The 24774-nt window shown below is 43.8% G+C and overlaps 1 protein-coding gene across 1 annotated transcript in view; it reads left to right on the plus strand.

The window, feature by feature from the left end:
• The window catches only part of LOC124775853, a 140923-nt gene that overhangs the window by 18906 nt on the left and 97243 nt on the right, over window positions 1-24774 (plus strand). The window contains exon 3 of the mRNA XM_047250724.1: window positions 20110-20342. Coding sequence (XP_047106680.1) covers window positions 20110-20342 — 233 coding nt within the window. The remainder of the gene's footprint in view (window positions 1-20109; window positions 20343-24774) is intronic.

Genomic DNA, 24774 nt, shown 5'->3' on the forward strand with positions numbered 1-24774 from the left:
TCTCTTCTATAGTTCCCTACTGGCGTGCCGGCTTTTGACTTTTCGCCGTAATAATAATAACAATAATAATAAATATTATAGAAATTTAAAAAAGGGAAATATTGAACCTTAGGAGCGTCATACTAAGAAAACCGCAAAGCCATGGCGAATGTGTTAACAAACTGCTTGGTTAGAAATAAATCCAATAATATGTAATAAATTAATAGACCAAAATGGGCCATATCCTCCCCGGATTGCACAATATCTGCAGTCTAAAAGTCAACAGTACTGATACAGAAGACTACATAACAGTAAAATTACAGAAGCTTGTGCATGAGTGATCAACAGATAATTTGCGTAAATCTGTAGCAAACGTATTGGAGAGAAGGACTACAAAGTTCATCCTCTGCATAAGAAAGGAAACAATGCAAAGGCGAATAATTATGATGGCCTCTCATTACTCCCAGCAACTTACAAGACCATGTCGCTACACCTCTCAACATGACAGCCGAGCATAAACTAGTAGAACGTAGAGCAGGATACCGAGATAGTCAGTCGTCATCAGAACAAGAACAGAATCTCAAAACAATAATACAATATTTAATGCCGAGAGGATGATTTCAAAAAGGCATATGACCCCATCAACAAAAATACTCTACTCAAGATACCGTCAGATGTGGGTGTTGATGAAAAACCTACTGGGGTTTATAAAAGCGACCATGACTACACAAGGTCTTAAATAAGGTTTCACCGAGCGAAGTGGCGCAGTGGTTAGCATAGTGGACTTGCATTTGGGAGGACGACGGTTCAAGCCCGCGTCCGGTCATCCTGATTTAGGTTTCCCGTGATTTCCATCAATCGCTTCAGGCAAATGTCGGGTTGGTTCCTTTCAAAAGGCACGGCCAACTTCCTTCCCCATCCTACCCTAATCCAATGGGTCTGATGACCTTGATGTTTGGTCCCCTACCTCAAATCAATCAGCCAAATAAAATTTCAAGGATGTTTCTCAAAACTCTTTGAAATCACAGCAGGATGTCAGAAGGGAGAAGGGCTCTCACCACTACTCTTCAGCTGCTTATTGGAATAAATAATACATCAACGGCGCACAGAATAAAAACTTCGGGACACGTTCCACCCTGTACGGATTGTGAGTAAGTAGAATGGTGTGGGAATAAATTGCTTAGTTTTTGCAGACGGTGTAGTCATAATAACATAAGATTTTGAAACAACAATTGAACAAATTAATCTACTGAAAGAGTTAGCAGAGCGAATTGACTTGCAAATATCTTTTGGGGAAAAAAGTAATGGCAAATATCAGGGACAATACGATGGCAGTTAGACACCAAATACGCAAAAATAAAACGTGTGAATAGCTTTAAATACCTAGGCGAGTGCATTTCAGCCAGTCGGCTATACGAAGAAAAGAAGTCTTGAAAGAGCCAGAAGAATGGAAATAGCTTTTGAAGACAGACGAAATATTTGCAGCAGAAAGTGCTTTTCTATATATACCAAAATTCATCATTCTAAGAATGTCGTAAAAGCATATGCATCCTTTATCTCACCCTCTCTGACAGACGTATACTATCGGTTTTAGAAAGAAAGGAGAGAAAGATCTTAGACAATACACTTGGCCAAAATGATTTTAAAAAGTTGTATCTGCATAAAACGGTCGAAATAAGAGATTTGTTGTAAAATGGAAAAAAATATGGAAAGAGTGCACAAACGGAGAGTTCGGTTTTGTAGGTACGTAAGAAGAATGAATTATTCATAATGGACGAAACACATCTTTAACATATTTGAATCGAAACCAAAACAAGAACAACGTGGGACACGAAGGTCAAAAAAGATCTAGAGGAAATGTGTACACAGCCGGAAGACAAGCAAAACCGAAACATCTTCGGAACAGCTACAATTATGTCTGGGACTTTCTGAGATAATCTCCGGTGGTACACACTGTGCACTGATGAAAAAGATCTGGCTGAACACAAGCGTCGTAATGATTGTAAGCTATATGCCCAACAAGAAAATCAGAACATAAAATTTGACCTTAAATTCTGGAGATAAAGAATACAGTTGCTCGAGTAAACTGGCTGGTTTTCTCTTATTATTATCGTGTGTGGCAATCTAATGAGTGCGGTGGTGCAAACTAATCTCTAGGAAGTGGTAGCCAACAGAACATGCTTAAGGATCTCTGTAGGAGAACAAAATTTAACACAAACATAATGAATTCTCTAAAAATTTTAGCCGCTGATTTTGGTCAAATAGTAAAAGTAAAAATAATTTAAGTATTTCAAAGAAATATTCCGTGAAAGGGATTTAGAAAAATCTGCTTAAGAGGAAGAGGTTCAGAAAACAGAAACCATTTATGGTACCACCAAGAACATTTACAACAAAAAATGTTTCTGTAAGAACATTAATATAAAGTACTCCCTAGAGCGCTGAAACCAGGCTGTCTGTATGCCATAGAACTCCCGATACTGAATTACATGTTGGATAAGTAGAATCAATGGAGAGAAAAATTATAAGGAAAATATTCTTGATCATGTATACAGAACGGGTGAGAACAGATTAACTAAAAAGATCCTAAAATATCTTTGATGAAAGAAGTGAACAACCAACTGGATTAAAGGGATCAAGAAACATTTATAGATCCTGAACATAAAAAAAGACGAAAAAATTGATAGGAACAGCTTTAGAAAAAGAGATGTGTTAGTCCCTTTTGAACCTATTTTCTCTTTCCCTGCTGCTTTCAATCTCTGAGGAGAAGATAAAGCAACATAGTGAAGGATGAAGGAGTACTGAAGGGAAAGGAAGAAACGACAACAGGATAGGAAGAATTAAAATTGATCGTGGTCCTCTGAAGGCACACAAGAGTGAGAATAATATTAGTTTGGTGCATAAGTTCGAAACGCTTTCTTTTTTTTTTTTTTTTTTTTTTTTTGCATGTCGTATTTCGGTTGCTATGGGTTTATGGGTTTATTTATTGACTGTCATTTTTTTATTTGTAATTCTTAGTTGCTGTTTGAGTTTACATATTATCGTTTTATCATTTTGAGATAGTAAGTGGAACTGTGGACGCTGGAAAATGGAGTACCAAGTGGAGAAATCGGAATATTTCCAACGTATTATGTTTGAGTTCAGTAGAGAGGTGACAGGAGCGGTGACAGCCAGAAACATTTGTGCTGTGTATGGGGATAATGCTATGAGACAGAGCATACCAAGAAAATGGTTTTCTCCTTTTAAGGAGGTTCGTTTTGTCATTAGTGACTCTCCAAGTTCAGGAAGATCTTCAGGGTTTGATGAAGATCGTTTAAACGTATTAATGCACAATGATGAACGACAATGCAACATTTGTTTGCAATGGGGAAAAAAGTTAAAAAATCGGGTGTATAGGTCTGCATGCTCTAAGGCAAAATTACAAGAATCAGCGGGTGTCAATACGTGCGTCTCTCCCTGCTCGTCGTCAAATGGCTCATGAACAACACCGACCATTCATATCCTGTGCCGTTAGTGCTGACGAAAATCAATGTCTTTAACGCTAACGTAAGGAAAAGAAAGGAATGGTTGAGCCCAGACAGAGGAGAAACTTCCCGTACAAAGAACTGCGCGTCCACAAAAGATAATGTTACGCATCTGCCAGAGCAGCGATGATGTGGTGTTATACGAATTACTTCCTCGAGGCGTAACCGTCACTGCTGGCGTTTGCTGTCAACAACTGAGACGTCTTGCAGGCGCAGTCCAGGAGCGACGACCTGGAACACTGAGCGGAGTGAGGCTACTCCACGATGATGCCCGCCCGCATTCTGTTAGACGGACAAAAAACGCTATAAAGGAAGTAATTCCGCATTCACCTTATTCACCTGATTTTGCGCCTCAGACTGGAGAGTATTTTATTGATAACTAAGATTCTCTTATGTGTATCTGTTGTGTTTATTAGATTTATGGAAAAACTCTTCGAACTTACACACCAACCTACAATACTAATAATAAAATAACGATAATTATGATAATGATAATAATAAAAACCTTCAACAGTTGTGTGTACTTAACCTACAGGAACATATATTCAAAATAACTGAGAAACCGTCCGACTTGATCGGGATGCCTCATGAAACTGCGTTGTGTCCCCCGCCTCCCAGGACGCGATGTAAGCGCACCGTGCTCAGGAGGACGTACGTCATCTTTGCGTTATCTACGAAATGTTTGCAACACGAGCATTCATCGGGAGCACAACAGTTCCTCTATGATGTAATTCGCTTCACACGGTGTTGAGAAATGTGTGCGTAATCTGATTGTGCGTGCAGTTGTTTGGGAGCGCGACTAGAAAGGCGCAGAGGGTTTACAGAGCCGCGCTGCCTAATTAGGGACGCCCGTGCAGTTGCTCTATCTGAGCGGAGAGCGGTGAGCGGTCACGAGCTCAGTTCAGTGGCAGCCGAGACCCCTGGGAACGCTCCTCGTGACGAAAGCAGGAGCAGCAAGCACCCCGCGATGCTCGCAAATCACGCGCCGCCCAGCTGCTGGAAGGCCCGTCCAGCTGTCCCTGGGCGTCACTTCACAGGGCGTTACTGTCACAACACGCGAGCACAAATTTCGTTCGTTTCGTCTTGTTTCGCTCACGAACCATAAAGTTACTTCGATGCAGTTCCCAATACCTACCACTTGCCAGCTATCATCTCCATTCTACCATAACTGCTGCATGCAACATAACCGATGACATGGCTTGTATGCGCACATCCAGGTATGCCGCCTATCATTCCTCCAGCTATACTTTTCAGTAGCGATTCGTGTCGTGACATGACCTCAACCATTCTATCCCTTCGTTGCGTTATGATTTTCACTGGGGACTTTTTCTCTATGAAGCGTTTCAAGAATTCTTCATTCTTAAGCCTACCGATCCGTCGAATATTTATCAGTCTCCTGTAACTTCACATTTAAAAGGATTCTAATAGTTTCAGTTCTGTCTTTCCCACTCTCCACGTCCCTCTATTATATAGACTGTGCTCCAAACATAGCTTCTCATGCATCTTTTTCTGGTCGCAAAGTTTATAATTTTTGGAGATTACCGGCTGCTTATTTTTATACGAAGTCCTTTTCCCTTTTGTAGTCTCTGCTACTGCGTCTGTCTTGTTTCTTCCTTCCTTATCTACACTATGTGATCAGTAGCATCTGGACACCTATTAGTGGACATTAACACGGGGTGCGTCCGCCATTCACCTTTATGACAACTTGAACTCTGCTGGCAACACTTTCAATGACGTGTCTAAATATCTATGGGGGAATTGCAGTCCATTCTTCCTGAAGAGCCGAAACCAGCAAAGGAACTGATGTTGGGCGGTGCGATCTGGAGCGAAGTCTATGTTCTATCTGATCCTAAGTGTTCCATTGGCTTCACGTCGGAACTCTCGGCAGGCTAACCCATTTCAGGAATAACAAACGATTCCCACGCAGGAGATGATTTATGACAGAGTGCATTTCCTTGCTGATACAAATAATCATTTCTCCGAACTCTTCCTCCACGGTAGACAATGCACAACGCTATCAAATTTGTTCATATCCTTCGCATCCAGCGTCTCCTTAAGCGCAATAACAGGACCACATCCTAATCTGTTCTGGTAGATTGGACCGAAACGAGAGTATTACGATTATGCTTCGTGTACTCAAACGGGAGTCCCTGGAATGAAGACGGCGTTCTTTTTGCGAGATGCTATTGACATAGGCATTGACAGCTAAATGTAGAACGATTCTACTGCCGCCAACGTACATTTAACGTAATAACCACAAACATAACATAAAATAAGAGAAATTAGGGGTCTTATGGAGGCAACTAGGCAGTCGCTTTCCCTTCTTTCTATTTGCGAGTGGAACAGGAATCGAAATGAGCAGTAGTGGTACAAGGTATCCCGCGCCACGCACCGTGAGGTTGGCTCGTGCAGTATGTATGTAGATGCAAATGTAGAGGAAACCACACCCCCCACACCGTAACACCACCACCTCCGTCCTTTATTATTTTTTTTTTTTCTTGGTCATTAGTCTACTGACTGGTTTGATGCGGCCCGCCATGAATTCCTTTCCTGTGCTAACCTCTTCATCTCAGAGTAGCACTTGTAACCTACGTCCTCAATTATTTCCTTGACGTATTCCAATCTCTGTCTTCCTCTACAGTTTTTGCCCTCTACAGCTCCCTCTAGTACCATGGAATTCATTCCCTCATATCTTAGCATATGTCCTATCATCCTGTCCCTTCTCCTTATCAGTGTTTTCCACATATTCCTTTCCTCTCCGATTCTGCGTAGAACCTCCTCATTCCTTACCTTATCAGTCCACCTAATTTTCAACATTCGTCTATAGCACCACATCTCAAATGCTTCGATTCTCTTCTGTTCCGGTTTTCCCACAGTCCATGTTTCACTACCGTACAATGCTGTACTCCAGACGTACATCCTCAGAAATTTCTTCCTCAAATTAAGGCCGGTATTTGATATTAGTAGACTTCTCTTGGCCAGAAATGCCTTTTTTGCCATAGCGAGTCTGCTTTTGATGTCCTCCTTGCTCCGTCCGTCATTGGTTATTTTACTGCCTAGGTAGCAGAATTCCTTAACTTCATTGACTTCGTGACCATCAATCCTGATAAGTTCCTCGCTGTTGTCATTTCTACTACTTCTCATTACCTTCGTCTTTCTCCGATTTACTCTCAAACCATACTGTATACTCATTAGACTGTTCATTCCGTTCAGCAGATCATTTAATTCTTCTTCACTTTCACTCAGGATAGCAATGTCATCAGCGAATCGTATCATTGATATCCTTTCACTTTGTATTTTAATTCCACTCCTGAGCCTTTCTTTTATTTCCATCATTGCTTCCTCGATGTACAGATTGAAGAGTAAGGGCGAAAGGCTACAGCCTTGTCTTACACCCTTCTTAATACGAGCACTTCGTTCTTGATCGTCCACTCTTATTATTCCCTCCTGGTTGTTGTACATATTGTATATGACTCGTCTCTCCCTATAGCTTACCCCTACTTTTTTCAGAATCTCGAACAGCTTGCACCATTTTATATTGTCGAACGCTTTTTCCAGGTCGACAAATCCTATGAAAGTGTCTTGATTTTTCTTTAGCCTTGCTTCCATTATTAGCCGTAACGTCAGAATTGCCTCTCTCGTCCCTTTACTTTTCCTAAAGCCAAACTGATCGTCACCTAGCGCATTCTCAATTTTCTTTTCCATTCTTCGGTATATTATTCTTGTAAACAGCTTCGATACATGAGCTGTTAAGCTGATTGTGCGATAATTCTCGCTCTTGTCAGCTCTTGCCGTCTTCGGAATTGTGTGGATGATGCTTTTCCGAAAGTCAGATGGTATGTCGCCAGACTCATATATTCTACACACCAACGTGAATAGTCGTTTTGTTCCCACTTCCCACAATGATTTTAGAAATTCTGATGGAATGTTATCTATCCTTTCTGCCTTATTTGACCGTAAGTCCTCCGAAGCTCTTTTAAATTCCGATTCTAATACTGGGTCCCCTATCTCTTCTAAATCGACTCCTGTTTCTTCTTGTATCACATCAGACAAATCTTCACCCTCATAGAGGCTTTCAATGTATTCTTTCCACCTATCTGCTCTCTCCTCTGCATTTAACAGTGGAATTCCCGTTGCACTCTTAATGTTACCACCGTTGCTTTTAATGTCACCAAAGGCTGTTTTGACTTTTCTGTATGCTGAGTCTGTCCTTCCCACAATCATATCTTTTTCGATGTCTTCACATTTTTCCTGCAGCCATTTCTTCTTAGCTTCCCTGCACTTCCTATTTATCTCATTACTCAGCGACTTGTACTTCTGTATTCCTGATTTTCCCGGAACATGTTTGTACTTCCTCCTTTCATCAATCAACTGAAGTATTTCTTCTGTTACCCACGGTTTCTTCGCAGCTACCTTCTTTGTACCTATGTTTTCCTTCCCAACTTTTGTGATGGCCCTTTATAGAGATGTCCATTCCTCTTCAACTGTACTGCCTACTGCGCTATTCCTTATTGCTGTATCTATAGCGTTAGAGAACTTCAAACGTATCTCGTCATTCCTTAGTACTTCCGTATCCAACTTCTTTGCGTATTGATTCTTCCTGACTAATGTCTTGAACTTCAGCCTACTCTTCATCACTACTATATTGTGATCTGAGTCTATATCTGCTCCTGGGTACGCCTTACAATCCAGTATCTGATTTCGGAATCTCTGTCTGACCATGATGTAATCTAATTGAAATCTTCCCGTATCCCCCGGCCTTTTCCAAGTATACCTCCTCCTCTTGTGATTCTTGAACAGGGTATTCGCTATTACTAGCTGAAACTTGTTGCAGAACTCAATTAGTCTTTCTCCTCTTTCATTCCTTGTCCCAAGCCCATATTCTCCTATCCGCTCCTCCGCCCTCTTTGACAAGGCCGTTGGCAGAATGAGGCTGACTTCTTATGCCGGAAGTCTTCGGCCGCCAATGCTGATTATTTATCAAAATTTAGGCAGTGGCCGTGACCGAAGACGTTTTGTTTATGAATCAAAGACGCTACCCCTAGACCACGGGTAACCTCCGTCCTACGCTGTTGGAACTACCTGTGACGTAGATAGCGTTCTTCACGTATTCGCCAAACGCAGACAATTCCACTGTATCGTCGCAGGGTATAGCGTGATTCATCACTCCGTGTAACTCGTTTACAGTCATTCACTGTCCAGTGACGTCACTGTTTACACCGCCTCAAGCGTCGTATCATTGATTACAGAAGTCCCTCGCTTATGAGAAGCTGCTAGACTATTGCACCCTATTCCTTGGGCATAGTCATTCTGCTAGTTGGACTGCTGGTAGATTTTGGTACTAACGACTGAACCCCTCCGCTGATTTCAAGCTATTTTTTACAACCACCGTCCGTAACGCTCGCTATCAGCAGCCTTTTCTGAAGTTTCGGCGGTAACAGTATAGATGGTTGGCTGAGATGGGCTTGTAAAATTAAACAATTTTGTGTTGGTACTGCAAACGTCTGAAGCAAAGGAAAACAGCAGCCGTTGGTTTTTCCACGGGCATCAGCTCTATTCTATGGTTTAATGATGATGACATCCTCTTGGAAAAAATATTTCGGAGGTAAAATAGTCCTCCATTCGGATCTCCGGGTGAATACTACTCAGGAGTATCTCATCAGCAGCACAACCAAAACTAGTGTTCTACCGGTTGGAGCGCAAAATGTTAGATCCATTAATCTGGTAGGTAGGGTAGAGAACTTGGAAAGAGAAATGGATGGGTTGAAGTTAGATATATTGGAGATTAGTGAAGTGCAGAAGAAGGAATAACAAGACTGCCAGGCATGTGAGCACACGAGTATCGCCACATTTAGCAACCTGTCGATAATTCTTTCAGTGTTAGTCTGAATGATTAAATTGTGTTACGAACAGGAAGAATACACTACTGGCCATTAAAATAACTACACCACGAAGATGACGTGCTACAGACGCGAAATTTAACCGACAGGAAGAAGATGCTGTGATAAGCAAATGATTAGCTTTTCAGAGCATTCACACAAGGTTAGCGTCGGTGGCGACACCTACAACGTGCTGACATGAGGAAAGTTTCCAACCGATTTCTCATACCCAAACAGCAGTTGACCGGCGTTGCCTGGTGAGACGTTGTTGTGATGTCTCGTGTAAGGAGGAGAAATGCGTACCATCACATTTCCCACTTGGATAAAGGTCGGATTGTAGCCTATCGCTATTGCGGTTTATCGTGTCGCGACATTGCTGTTCGCGTTGGTTGAGATCCAATGACTGTTAGTAAAATATGGAATCGGTGGGTTCAGGAGCGTAATACAGAACGCCTTGCTGGATCCCAACGGCCTCGTATCACTAGCTGTCGAGATGACAGGCATCTTATCCTCATGGCTGTAACGGATCGTGCAGCCACGTCTCGATCCTTGAGTCAACACGTGGGGACGTTTGCAAGACAACAACTATCTGCACGAACAGTTCGACGACGTTTGCAGCAGCATGGACTATCAGCTCGGAGACCATGGCTGCGGTTACCCTTGACGCTGCATCACAGACAGGAGCGCCTGAGATGGTGTACTCAACGACGAGCCTGGGTGCACGAATGGCAAATCCAGGTTCTGTTTATAAAAACAAATGGCTCTGAGCACTATGGGACTTAACTGCTGTGGTCATAAGTTCCCTATAACTTAGAACTACTTAAACCTAACTAACCTAAGGACATCACACACATCCATGCCCGAGGCAGGATTCGAACTTGCGACCGTAGCAGTCGCGCGGTTCCTGACTGAGCGCCTAGAACCGCTAGACCACCGCGGCCGGTAGAACCACTTAAACCTAACTAACCTAAGCACATCACACACATCCATGCCCGAGCCAGGATTCGAACCTGCGACCGTAGCGGTCGCGCGGCTACAGACTGTAGCGCCTACAACCGTTCGGCCACTCCGGCCGGCTTCTGTTTACAGCATCATGATGGTCGTATCCGTGTTTGGCGACCTCGTAGTGAACGCACATTTGAAGCGTGTATTCGTCATCGCCATACTGGTGTATCACCCGGCGTGATGGTATGCCATTGGTTACACGTCTCGGTCACCTCTTGTTCCCATTGACGGCACTTTGAACAGATTTTGGATGTGTTACGACCCGTGGCTCTACCCTCCATTCGAGCCCTCCGAAACCCTAAATTGCAGCAGGATAAAGCACGACCGCATGTTGTAGGTCCTGTACGGGTCTTTCTGGATACAGAAAATATTCGACTGCTGCCCTGGCCAGCACATTCTCCAGATCTCACACCAATTGAAAACGTCTGGTGAATGGTGGCCGAGCAACTGGCTCGTCACAATACTCCAGTCACTACTCTTGATGAACTGTGGTATCGTGTTGAAGCCGCATGGGCAGGTGTACCTGAACACGCCATCCAAGCTCTGTTTGACTCAATGCCCAGGCGTATCAAGGCCGTTATTACGACCAGAGGTGGTTGTTCTGGGCACTGACTTCTCAGGATCTATACACCCAAATTGCGTGAAAATGTAATCATATGTCAGTTCTAGTATAATATGTTTATCCAATGAATACCCGTTTATCATCTGTATTTCTTCTCGGTGTAGCAATTTTAATGGCCAGTAGTGTAGAAACGCGGGTAAGCTATTATGAACAAAATAGTGAACGTATTATCATAGCGAAGTTTGATACTAAGCCAACACACTTGAAAGTAGTACGAATTTATATGCCTACTAGCTCCGTAGATGATGAAGAGATTGGAAGAATGTATGAGGAAAAAATAACTTATTTAGGTAGTTAAGGGGAACTTGAATTCAGTAACAGGAAAAGCAAGTGAAGAAAAATTTTTAGGTGAATTTGGACTGAGGGTTGGCGATGGAGGAATGAAAGAGAAAGCCACCTGGTAGAATTTTGTAAAGAGCAAAGACTTGAATTAAGAATCATGGAAGAACGTATATGTGGAAGAGACCTGGAGATACTGGATTACGTGATGGTAAGAGAGATTTCGAAACCATATTTTAAACTGCAAAACATTTCCAGGACAAATGCTGGCCGTACCTTACTGATTACGAACTGCAGATTAGAGCTAAAGAAATAGTAGAAAGGCACGAAATCAAAACGATTCCTGTATAAATTGGAAGAACCGCAGGTTGCTGAGTGTTTAAAAAAAACAGACAACGAGTTAGTGAATCGTCCTTCCTAAGGCGAGTCTAATGCGCTAACCACTGCGCGAACTCGCTCAGTACTAGCGGGGATTTCTGCATCAGATCAGTCGTAAGACTTCAGACTTAGCGGGGATTTCTGCATCAGATCAGTCGTAAGACTTCAGACTAAAGGAACAAAAACTGTCTCCGTCGTTCCGTAAACACGTCAATGGAAGGGCTTCAAAGCCTCAATAGCGAACGGTTTCTGTTCTCCAGGATCAAGCCCTGTACTAGCTTTGAAAGGATTCGCACGGAATTGAGGTGCGTGCACGAACCATTATTTCGAGTACTGCAAGTTGCCTTCGGTCCACTGGGAAGCCTGATTAACGGGATTTCCCCTCCGCTGGTCCTTGGCCTTTCGTAATGGTACTGCCCGACATTTGCTGCTATGAGTTAAGCCCGGAGAGGAAGCGGCGGCTTTGTGAAACAGCGTCCTTGAACTTTTGTCGCAGTGACCATCTTCACCAGATGCAAATCTCCTCCCGATGTTATATTTCTCGTTCCGCAACCTGAACGTCGTAGTGTGAGTCTGCGTGGGAGACGGCAAGGCTAATGTACAATAGCAGCCGCAGTTCCGTCGCTGAACGGTTGTCGGACTCCTGCGTTACCTCAAGAGGCGACGAGCGAGTGTTCAGCAGTTATAGTTTCTTAAAGGACTCATTCCCATCATTTTCCTTTAAACTGGTTAGTAGGTGTAAATCAACGCACAGTTTAAGAAATTGTTTGCATGGCTTGACACGTGCTCGCAAATAATAACTTAAGCATAAATTGCACGTAAAAAAAATTCGCATAGAAATTATGCGTTCTCTGTTGCCTTACACAACACATTTAGCACCGTGTCGATAATTCTTTCGGTGTTAGTTGTTTGTGTACATAGTTCTGAATGATTAAATTTGTGTTACGAAATGTCTGTCGCAAGAACGCGGTGCATTTTGTAAGTATGGTGGTGAAAATCAAAACAGCCTGAAGTGCGAGTCGTATAGTTACAAAGCGTCTTCCCGTATCTTCAGCTTTTACACTGCTGATGACCTTATTTGCAGGACCATACAGCGACACAAATTTTGTCTTGTATGACTTCGGTTCTTCTTTCTCTCTTCTTCTTCTTCTGCGCAACTCTCTTCATCTCAGAATTGCAGATACACCCATCATCCTTAATTATTTGTTGTAGACATTCCAGCCTATGCAAAACTGCCACACTTTCAAGGAGGATAGCACTATCCTCAGCGAATCTTATCTCTGATATTCTTACACGCCAGTTCTGAACCATTCTTTCACTTCCTTCTTTGCTTTTTCGCAAACAGGTTGAACACTATTGGAGGAGGACTACATCCTGTTTTACGCCTTTTTTAATCCGAGCATTTCTCCGTTGGTCTTCGACTCTTGTTGTTCCCTCTTGGGTTTTGCAGCTATAGTATATTATCCGTCTTCCCCTACAGTAGAGCACACATCTATGTTTTCTGAAGATTTCAGACATCTTCCACCACTTTAAATTCTCGAGCACTTTTTCTAGCTCAACAAGTCGGTTCACCGTATATTCATTTTTCTTAAGTCTTCCTTTCATTGTCGAGCGTAACGTCAGAACTGCATCTCTCGCACATTTAACTTTCTCAAAGCCGATCTGGTTGTCATCTAACAGAGCCTTAATTCTCTTCTTTATCCTTCTGCACATTATACTTGCCAGTAACTTGGATGCATGAGCTGTCAGCTGAATGTGCGATAGTTCTTGCTTTTGTTGTCTTGTTAATTGTGTAGATGATGTTCATCCAAAGTCCACTAATCTCTCCAGTCTCATAAATTCTATACCCTAAAGTGAATAGCCGTTTGGTTGATACTACAAATATTTTAGAAATTTGCGAAGGGCTGTAATGTATCCCTTCTGCCTTCTTTGATCGCAAGCCTTCTAAAGCTCCTCCTGGTCTCTAAATAGATCTTCGTTTCTTCTTATCACTTCTGCAGACAGTTCATCTCCTTAGCACAGGATTCTAACGTACTCTTGCCGCCTAAGCGCTACCAGTTCTGTGTGTAACAGGAATATCCTTCCGCACTCTTAAAGTTGAGTTCTTTGATTTTAAGTTTTATGAAAGTTATTTTCAGCTACACTCCTGGAAATGGAAAAAAGAACACATTGACACCGGTGTGTCAGACCCACCATACTTGCTCCGGACACTGCGAGAGGGTTGTACAAGCAATGATCACACGCACGGCACAGCGGACACACCAGGAACCGCGGTGTTGGCAGTCGAATGGCGCTAGCTGCGCAGCATTTGTGCACCGCCGCCGTCAGTGTCAGCCAGTTTGCCGTGGCATACGGAGCTCCATCGCAGTCTTTAACACTGGTAGCATGCCGCGACAGCGTGGACGTGAACCGTGTGTGCAGTTGACGGACTTTGAGCGAGGGCGTATAGTGGGCATGCGGGAGGCCGGGTGGACGTACCGCCGAATTGCTCAACACGTGGGGCGTGAGGTCTCCACAGTACATCGATGTTGTCGCCAGTGGTCGGCGGAAGGTGCACGTGCCCGTCGACCTGGGACCGGACCGCAGCGACGCACGGATGCACGCCAAGACCGTAGGATCCTACGCAGTGCCGTAGGGGACCGCACCGCCACTTCCCAGCAAATTAGGGACACTGTTGCTCCTGGGGTATCGGCGAGGACCATTCGCGACCGTCTCCATGAAGCTGGGCTACGGTCCCGCACACCGTTAGGCCGTCTTCCGCTCACGCCCCAACATCGTGCAGCCCGCCTCCAGTGGTGTCGCGACAGGCGTGAATGGAGGGACGAATGGAGACGTGTCGTCTTCAGCGATGAGAGTCACTTCTGCCTTGGTGCCAATGATGGTCGTATGCGTGTTTGGCGCCGTGCAGGTGAGCGCCACAATCAGGACTGCATACGACCGAGGCACACAGGGCCAACACCCGGCATCATGGTGTGGGGAGCGATCTCCTACACTGGCCATGCACCACTGGTGATCGTCGAGGGGACACTGAATAGTGCACGGTACATCCAAACCGTCATCGAACCCATCGTTCTACCATTCCTAGACCAGCAAGGGAACTTGCTGTTCCAACAGGACAATGCATGTCCGCATGTATCCCGTGCCACCCAACGTGCTCTAGAAGGTGTAAGTCAACTACCCTGGCCAGCAAGATCTCCGGATCTGTCCCCCATTGAGCATGTTTGGGACTGGATGAAGCGTCAACTCACGCGGTCTGCACGTCCAGCACGAACGCTGGTCCAACTGAGGCGCCAGGTGGAAATGGCATGGCAAGCCGTTCCACAGGACTACATCCAGCATCTCTACGATCGTCTCCATGGGAGAATAGCAGCCTGCATTGCTGCGAAAGGTGGATATACACTGTACTAGTGCCGACATTGTGCATGCTCTGTTGCCTGTGTCTATGTGCCTGTGGTTCTGTCAGTGTGATCATGTGATGTATCTGACCCCAGGAATGTGTCAATAAAGTTTCCCCTTCCTGGGACAATGAATTCACGGTGTTCTTATTTCAATTTCCAGGAGTGTATATGTACACTGAATCTGTCCTGTCCTTTTCAATTTCTTCGAATTTTTCCTGCAACTATTTCGGTTTATTTTCTTTGCTGTACTGATTTCGTATCTAAGTGACTTACATTGTTGTGCGCCATACTTTCGCTCCAAATTTTCGTGTTACCCTCTTTCATCGATCAGCTACAGTATTTCTTCTGTTATCCAGAATTTCTATGTTGTTACGTTTGTGATATCATAACCAATAAACGACAGAATCTTTAAAGCATCGAACTCGCATGTATAAAACAGATTCAACAGTCTGATCAGTTCAAGAATGAGTTAATGTGTTAAATAGTGGGATTTAAGCTTGTAAGCGAGAAAAAGTTTAGGCAGTTTGCTCTCCATTTTAAGCAAAAGCCGTTATTCTTCACTTGAATTGCCTAATGTGAAATGAGGTTCTTATTCTAACATCCAAACTTCTAGTCGTCATAGACTAAGATCGATACCAATGACAGTGTGTGGGTGTTATGTTGACGAGTTGTGCAATGGATTGATCTGACAAGTACCCTTGGGCTCGTGCAAGAAGCAATTTCCACCCCACACTACTACAGAAGTCAGACAGACGCTCCTAACGTACCAAAAAGAAATGCCTGAAAAACTTTCAGCAATAAATATCTTCTGGAGTCGTCCGCTGTAAGGAAAAGACACAAAAATATTCTATTTTCTTACGTAACTAGCGGGATACTTGGGTACTGGAGTATTGCAACTTAGTGTAAGAAAAACATTAAACGAATGGAAAACATTATTTATTGCAAAATTTAAGAAAAATCAAATGAAACTTTTATTTACAAACTGATACACAAATTTCCAGGTTCTTTTCGGAATAGGAGGTTACCTCTTATGGATAGGAATCCTGTTAATGACATTTATACAGGGTGTTACAAAAAGGTACGGCCAAACTTTCAGGAAACATTCCTCACACACAAAGAAAGAAAATATGTTATGTGGATATGCGTCCGGAAATGCTTACTTTCCATGTTAGAGCTCATTTTATTACTTCTCTTCAAATCACATTAATCATGGGATGGAAACACACAGCAACAGAACGTACCAGCGTGACTTCAAGCACTTTGTTACAGAAAATGTTCAAAATGACCTCCGTTAGCGAGGATACATGCATCCACCCTCCGTCGCATGGAATCGCTGATGCGCTGATGCAGCCCTGGAGAATGGCGTATTGTATTACAGCCGTCCACAATACGAGCACGAAGAGTCTCTACATTTGGTACCGGGGTTGCGTAGACAAGAGCTTTCAAATGCCCCCATAAATGAAAGACAAGAGGGTTGAGGTCAGGAGAGCGTGGAGGCCATGGAATTGGTCCGCCTCTACTAATCCATCGGTCACCGAATCTGTTTTTGAGAAGCGTACGAACACTTCGACTGAAATGTGCAGGAGCTCCATCGTGCATGGACCACATGTTGTGTCGTACTTGTAAAGGCACATGTTCTAGCAGCACAGGTAGAGTATCCCGTATGAAATCATGATAACGTGCTCCATTGAGCGTAGGTGGAAGAACATGGGGCCCAATCAAGATATCACCAACAATGCCTGCCCAAACGTTCACAGAAAATCTGTGTCGATGACGTGATTGCACGATTGCGTGCGGATTCTCGTCAGCCCACACATGTTGATTGTGAAAATTTACAATTTGATCACGTTGGAATGAAGCCTCATCCGTAAAGAGAACATTTGAACTGAAATGAGGATTGAAACATTGATGGATGAACCATTCGCAGAAGTGTACCTGTGGAGGCCAATCAGCTGCTGATAGTGCCTGCACACGGTGTACATGGTACGGAAACAACTGGTTCCCCCGTAGCACTCTCCATACAGTGACGTGGTCAACGTTACCTTGTACAGCAGCAACTTCTCTGACGCTGACATTAGGGTTATCGTCAACTGCACGAAGAATTGCCTCGTCCATTGCAGGTGTCCTCGTCGTTCCAGGTCTTCCCCAGTCGCGAGTCATAGGCTGGAATGTTCCGTGCTCCCTAAGACGCCGATCAATTGCTTCGAACGTCTTCCTGTCGGGACACCTTCGTTCTGGAAATCTGTCTCGATACAAACGTACCGCGCCACGGCTATTGCCCCGTGCTAACCCATACATCAAATGGGCATCTGCCAACTCCGCATTTGTAAACATTGCACTGACTGCAAAACCACGTTCGTGATGAACACTAACCTGTTGATGCTGCGTACTGATGTGCTTGATGCTAGTACTGTAGAGCAATGAGTCGCATGTCAACACAAGCACCGAAGTCAACATTACCTTCCTTCAATTGGGCCAACTGGCGGTGAATCGACGAAGTACAGTACATACTGACGAAACTAAAATGAGCTCTAACATGGAAATTAAGCGTTTCCGGACACATGTCCGCATAACATCTTTTCTTTATTCGTGTGTGAGGAATGTTTCCTGAAAGTTTGTCCGTACCTTTTTGTGACACCCTGTGTACAAAGTTTGGGGAAGCTCTTTTATCCCTTTTCTTTAAGAATCTTATTTACTCGGCAGAATGGCTGAGAGCCGTGCCTACTCAACTTGAATAATTATCCGACTGAATTTTTCTAAGTACGGTCGAGGTTGTCGCATGAGAAATGTAATGGAGTGACGTGAATGAAGTATGTTATTTCTAATGGAGAAAAGATGGGGCTCGCCTACGCTGTAGCGCACAATACCGTGAGCTGCGACGACTGCTGCCTGCGTCGTTGCCGCTGAAAAATAAAAAAACTATCTCTTTCTATCTGGATTGACCTTTGCCAATCGAACTCTCACTAAGCCTTGATGAAGTCAAGGACTCCTATCTGCCCCTAGTATAACTATTGGTGTGGTACACCGGTCAGATAACCAGTCCACCTCAATGCCACTCAATGTTCGCACTCAGGCGCTAGCTAATACTCTGTCTGTGTTCACACCACACATTAAGTGTTGCTGCCAACACAGTGAACAAACGCTTAATCGCAAGCGACTCAATATAGAGTATCACTCCAATTCGCTAGCGACAGAGGTGCTCTCTCAGTGCAGTAGTGAGTAGAGACTTTGTTCCTCGCTCTCTGCATACACGCACGAGCGCACTCGCTCCCGCTACAAGAGCGCCACCGGAACGACATCCCTCCATGCAAAAAGCGAAAGGGTATATCATCCGCTGTCCTTCCCTCACTCCTCTAGATCATCGCGTCAGAAATAGTCCACCAATCAGCGTTGCTCTTACAAACAGGAGAATGGCTGAGCCAAACAATCTGGGAATATATAGCATCTGCGTTAGGCATTTACTGTCCACTAGTGAGAACTCTGAAACTGCGCACTAGGTCCGTCAAAAAATGCGTATGCTGGGGCTCTCCCAAATAATACAGCGGGTTTTGCTTTTAAGGTGAACACGCAGGCCATTATCCCTTTTCTCTGGCGAAAACTTTTTTGGTCTGTGGGTGGTTGGCTGGCTGTGTGCTAACCCACCCTCCTACGGACTTCCCAGCGGGCTCGTTGCCTCCACCAAACAAAAACTCCTGTGGACATCGTGTCTTGAATGTTTGTGTACGCCAGCCTCGACTTTTTAATCTCGGAGTGCACTTGCGATTTATGTATTAGATTTGCATATCGATTAAATGGAAATATGCAAAATTGACTCTACCCCATCGAGTTTGGGCTCGAATGAAACGTATTGATACGCAGAATACAATGGTGAGGTGGGAATATGTAAGAAATGGTCAGGAGACCACGCCACCTTACACCAAACGTTGTTTGTCGATAGAGTATCAACCAAAAACTCCGGTTTATTTCGTACTAGGTGCTCTCGCTCAGCGAACGGGCGTAAACGTTAATTAAAAGCAATCCCAGAACTACAGAGCACAGGAGAAGCATAACTGTGGGTGAATAATATGTATAGTTTCTGTCAGGAAGTTGGTACAGCGTTAGGTCGTCGTACCAAGGGTGCTTGGTTCGTACCCCAATGATGACCATTTTTGCTGTATTATGCGTGAGAGAGTTACACGGGACTGTTAATACTTCCGCAAGTGTGATGTAATTGTTACTGTATTCTACATTCCACTGATTATGTTTATCCTGTGAAACTAAAAATGCACCAGCTGTTTCATCACAGGTGGTGTCTTGTGTTGCACACGTCAGACAAAACAGCACACCTATCTAGACAAATGTATTCTATATGTTTGCTACTTTTAACTTGTTGTTGTTGTGGTCTTCAGTCCTGAGACTGGTTTGAAGCAGCTCTCCATGGTACTCTATCCTGTGCAAGCTTCTTCATCTCCCAGTACTTACTGCAACCTACATCCTTCTGAATCTGCTTAGTGTATTCATCTCTTGCTCTCCCTCTACGATTTTTACCCTCCACGCTGCCCTCCAATGCTAAATTTGTGATTCGCTGAAGCCTTTTAACTAACGAAGTGAAAGCAGACTGCCAAAAGAACAGTGCTACAAACACCGTAGCGTCCTTTTACATGCCAAGAAAATGTCCTCCCATATAAGAGTTTCATGCGTAAAGAGTTAAAACAAATTTTCATCAGTGCCGTACGAACGCGAGACTCTCGGTACGACGACGGCACGCTCTACCAGCTCACCCACGCGAAATCTACGAAACAGTGTCTCAGAAATACGGTTTTTCTGTGCTCCGTAGTTCTGGTGTTACTTTTAATTACCGTTTACACATGTTGTACTGAACGACAGCACATAATACGAACCAAGTCGGTGTTTCGGTTAATACTGTATACACATACAACGTTTGGTACCGGTCTGAGTGTCTGACATCTGCAGGTTAGGGTGTAAGCTCGAGCCATACGTGTCTGCCTTCGTGATGCATCCACTGTGCAGAGCAGCAGGTATACAGGGAGGGACTGGTGATGTTGCAGGTGGCTGCTGGTGGTGGTGGCGGCACTGTGGGGGCTCCCCTTGGCGGGTGCGTCTCCGGGCCACACGCACACGCAGCACCTGCACCCTCCCGTGGAGATCGCGCCGCTGCCGGAGGCGCCGCGCGTCCTCATGCCGGCCATCCCCGCCGCCGAGGTGGCCGGACACGTGGCCAGGGCCGGCGCCGCGCTCGCAGACCGCTTCGACCGGCTCGAGCCCGCCATCCACTCCAGGGGTGAGTCCGCCTGCGGCTGCCGCTACACCCAAGCTCCATCGACAAATTATAGGGCGGCTCTTCACAAATATTACACGATGTCTAGTAGTAATGAACATTAAACTGCCACTCGAAATTGCCCTGATTAAACATGCCCTCTCTACAAACGGCTACAACCCAGAGGAAGCAAAACTGTTACGTGATCTGACTACTCTCAGTAACGATTCGTCACAGCCACGCATACATAGCTCAACGGAAATTCTCTTGACATCTGAAATGATCTACTACTGATTATTGTGACCTAAAATGTGTCGCTGTCGTGGAACATAATGGGGACACATAATGGGGACTCAAATATATACCAAAAGTCAGGCGTTTACAAAATAATATGTAATGACTGTGAGAAACAGTATATTGGCCAAACTGGCCGTAACTTTCTAACACGTTTCAAGGAACATACTACTGATACTGCACGTACCAAATCGATATTTGGCCAACATCTTGATGGATACAAACATTCTGAGGGTTGCATTTCTAACAATTTGAAAATATTACATACTGTGCCAAAAGGACTACTGGTAAATACTTTAGAAGAAATTTAAATCTTTTCACTTCACAAAAGTAATCCATTCTCTGTTTTAAAAGAACAACCTCAATTCAAAGACAAACATTTCTTTGAGCTTTTCGATGATCTACTTTAAAATGTTCACTCTTCTGTCCTTTGTTTTTTAAAATTTTTTAAAATTATAACGACTTTTAGACTGCATAATTGCTATTTCACACCCTTTTATTTTTGACACTATGGCTCATAGTATTATAATTTTAAATTCCTTCCATTTTTATTATTTTATTTGTTTATAAGACTGGCATACAACTTAAGGAATAGCAAAGCTTTTTAAAAATTGTCACATGTAACTTACATACGAACTTCATAGACCATATTTCATTGATATGGACAACTACTTCGTATTGTATTTGTGCAGCATTTAGTATACATGTCAGCTAAAGATTATTGCAGCCTACTCATTGAAAATCGTTTCATGACATTTGCTGCTCAATAATACATCGTCTCACGTGACAGTCTTCACCATTCCACTTTCGCAACAACTTCGTTAGAAAGAAGCCTGCTGCCACATCTTTGCACTGGCGTTTGTCCTCACAATGGCAACCACTAGTTTGCCTACCGAATTTACAACAACTTCAGTGGAAAGAAGCCTGCTGCCTCATCTTTGGAACGGCGTCCAACTTCACCATGGCAACCAGTGGTTCCAAATGGATCACTAACAGGCCTTGAGAGGGCAACCCGTGTACTGCCAAACCGAAGTTCATTTATCTTACATATTTAAATATTTTAACGCTTCTTAATTGACAATAGCTGTTTGATAAGCTAAGCTTAGTGTGTATTTATTTTTAATTCTTGACAATGATCTTTTAACTAAGAAATTTTACATTGTTATTCGACTTACAACTCATTGGTTAGTAATGACATCATGCCGTCAAAAGTGGACGAAGCCTCCATTATATTTAGTAAGACGTGCACTGGTTTCTCCAGTAGTGATTCTCCAACAGAAAGAGGTTCCCACTCAATGGTAATTCATCGTTTTATTGCTTTATAGCTTTATGTATTTTCTTTAATGTATGTAGCCCTCTAATTATAGCTTTGTATACAACTTTTAGGTCTGAAGAAGACCACAGCAGTGGTCGAAACCGGTCACCTTGATAAATAAATCGCGATCAAGACTGTTTTTAATAGTAAATACGAAGAAATAGTTGCTGCTCTGAAGCCCTCGAGGCTAGTTTGCCTCCCGTGTTCTAATAGTGCAAAGAGTGGTTACTTCTTAATATTCCTTGCGGGCAAAAGTTGTTATGACCAGACGAAACTACAATCTCCCGGCTGTTACTGTGGGTTATCTGATTGCTCTGGGTGATGGCTCATCTCAACTAAAATATACACTGGTGTCCAGAATGAAAGCAACAAACCTGATTCTACACAGAGTACGCGAAAGAACTTTCCCCCCTGCTAACAGTCGTGTACTGCAAGTCTCTAGAGGAACGGAAGGTTCCAAATGATTGGAAAAGAGCACAGGTAGTCCCAGTTTTCAAGAATGGTCCTCGAGCAGATGCGCAAAACTATAGGCCTATATCTCTGACGTCGATCTGTTGTAGAATTTTAGAACATATTTTTTGCTCGCGTATCATGTCATTTCTGGAAAACCAGAATCTACTCTGTAGGAATCAACATGGATTCCGCAAACAGCGATCGTGTGAGACCCAACTCGCTTTATTTGTTCATGAGACCCAGAAAATATTAGATACAGGCTCCCAGGTAGATGCCATTTTCCTTGACTTCCGGAAGGCGTTCGATACAGTTCCGCACTGTCGCCTGATAAACAAAGTAAGAGCCTACGGAATATCAGACCAGCTGTGTGGCTGGATTGAAGAGTTTTCAGCAAACAGAACACAGCATGTTGTTCTCAATGGAGAGACGTTAAAGTAACCTCTGGCGTTCCACAGGGGAGTGTTATGGGACCACTGATTTTCACAATCTATGTAAATGACCTAGTAGATAGTGCCGAAAGTTCCATGCGGCTTTTCGCGGATGATGCTGTAGTATACAGAGAAGTTGCAGCATTAGAAAATTGACTTCGCAGCATCACCTGCACGTGCCGTCTCGAGGAAAATGGTGTACAGAAGGCCTCCGTAGAGTGGCCTTCATTGTTACAGACTTGCTGTATGTCTACCTCTGAGGCGTCTTCTCAGAAGGGAACGTCTAGAGCGGAGTCGTGAGCATGCCACCTGGACGGTCGAACAGTGGACCAATATTCTTTTCACAGATGAGTCCCGAATTTATCTGAAGGGTGAGTATCGACGGATTCGGATCTGGATGGAACGTGGAGCACGATTTCGTGACCCGAACGTCGTGGAAAGAGATCGATATAGAGGAGGATCCCTAGCGGTGTGGACAGGAATTATGTTGAGCACTCGAATAGCCCTTCATGAAACTGTACGGGACAATCAACAAGGTTTAACTCATGCCAGGTATCGCGACGAGATCTTAACACCTCATGTGCGGTTTTACGAGGTGCTGTGGGCCCAGACTTCGTATTGATGCATAATAATGTTGAATTTAATACAGCAAGGGTGGTGGATTTTATTTATTGGAAACAGAAAATACTGCACACATGACGTGGCCTGCTAGCTCTTCCGGTTTGAAACCGATACAGCACGTCTGGGATGCACTACGGAGATAGACTGTTTCACGTCTGCATACAGCAGCCACTCCTCAAGACTTGCGAGCAGCTCTGCAGGAAGAACGGGCGTTATTGCCTCAACATGAGGCATCATTCACAGCGTGCCCCGATGTTATCAGGTCTGTATTGATGCCTGTGGTGGTAACACCCCCTACTGAGCACATTAACCCGTTGTCGGAATATGTGTGCAAATCCGTTAAGATGAAAAAAAGGAAGAACATATTTGTCTACCGTTACGAACGTTGCTGTTGTTCTGAATTGCTTAATTGTTTCTACTTTACTATCACCTGTTTATACTATTTTCTGGTAAAATAAACGCAACCTTGCAAAATTTCTGTTTGTTGCTTTAATTTTGGACACCAGTGTATAAAATATTAGTTCAATTTATTACGTGAATGATAGAAACAGTCACTTAATTTGATACAATTCTTGACACAGCAGTACTTGAAAATTTACAACTGTTGTAGACTATCGAAGCATCGCTTCATGCACTAACAAAATGTTCTCTTGAAGTACTGTATTCAGCATTTACAAAAGTACGTTTCCATCTGAGAGTTGAATAACTCTCTAGTCCTACTCGATGAAGTCGACTGTTTCAGCTGAGTTCACGGACTGGGCTCTATATTGTCCTCCCTGTGAGGGCACTGCTGTGCTGAGAGAGAGGGTAAATAATCTTTAGCCGCTCCCATTCGTTCTTGCGAATTGGGGCGAGATATTGCTGATGTCTGGCGTACCGATGTGCCCTGCCGACTGTGATGTACCACGGCGATCTTTGACAGTACTGAGTCAAACATTAGTAAGCCAGTAAGATATTTAGCTCTTGCATAGGCACACGTGCAAGACCTCAAAGCTGCTCACACTACATTAGTGTGTAAAACTTAGGGATGAAAGTAACTCTCTAATCATGTGTCACTGCCAAATAAAATACCTCGATGAAACTTGGACCATATGTGGAAAGAACTGCTACAGTACAGCACAAAAACAACTGGAAGAAATACGCAGTGGGACGAACAGAAATGACACTTTTATTCAAAGATAGTAATTAAACCGAAGTCACCACGATTTTTTGTGATCCCTTGCACATTACAAAAGGCGGGACACGGTTCTCAATAGGGTGCACGAACACGGCGGACAGCGTTACAGGCTCTGCATCGTACTCCCACAAGGTTGGTGAGGAGTTCTTGTGGCAGGCTGTTCCATTC

This window comes from Schistocerca piceifrons, chromosome 1 (genome assembly GCF_021461385.2).
Source record: "Schistocerca piceifrons isolate TAMUIC-IGC-003096 chromosome 1, iqSchPice1.1, whole genome shotgun sequence".
NCBI lineage: Eukaryota > Metazoa > Arthropoda > Insecta > Orthoptera > Acrididae > Schistocerca > Schistocerca piceifrons.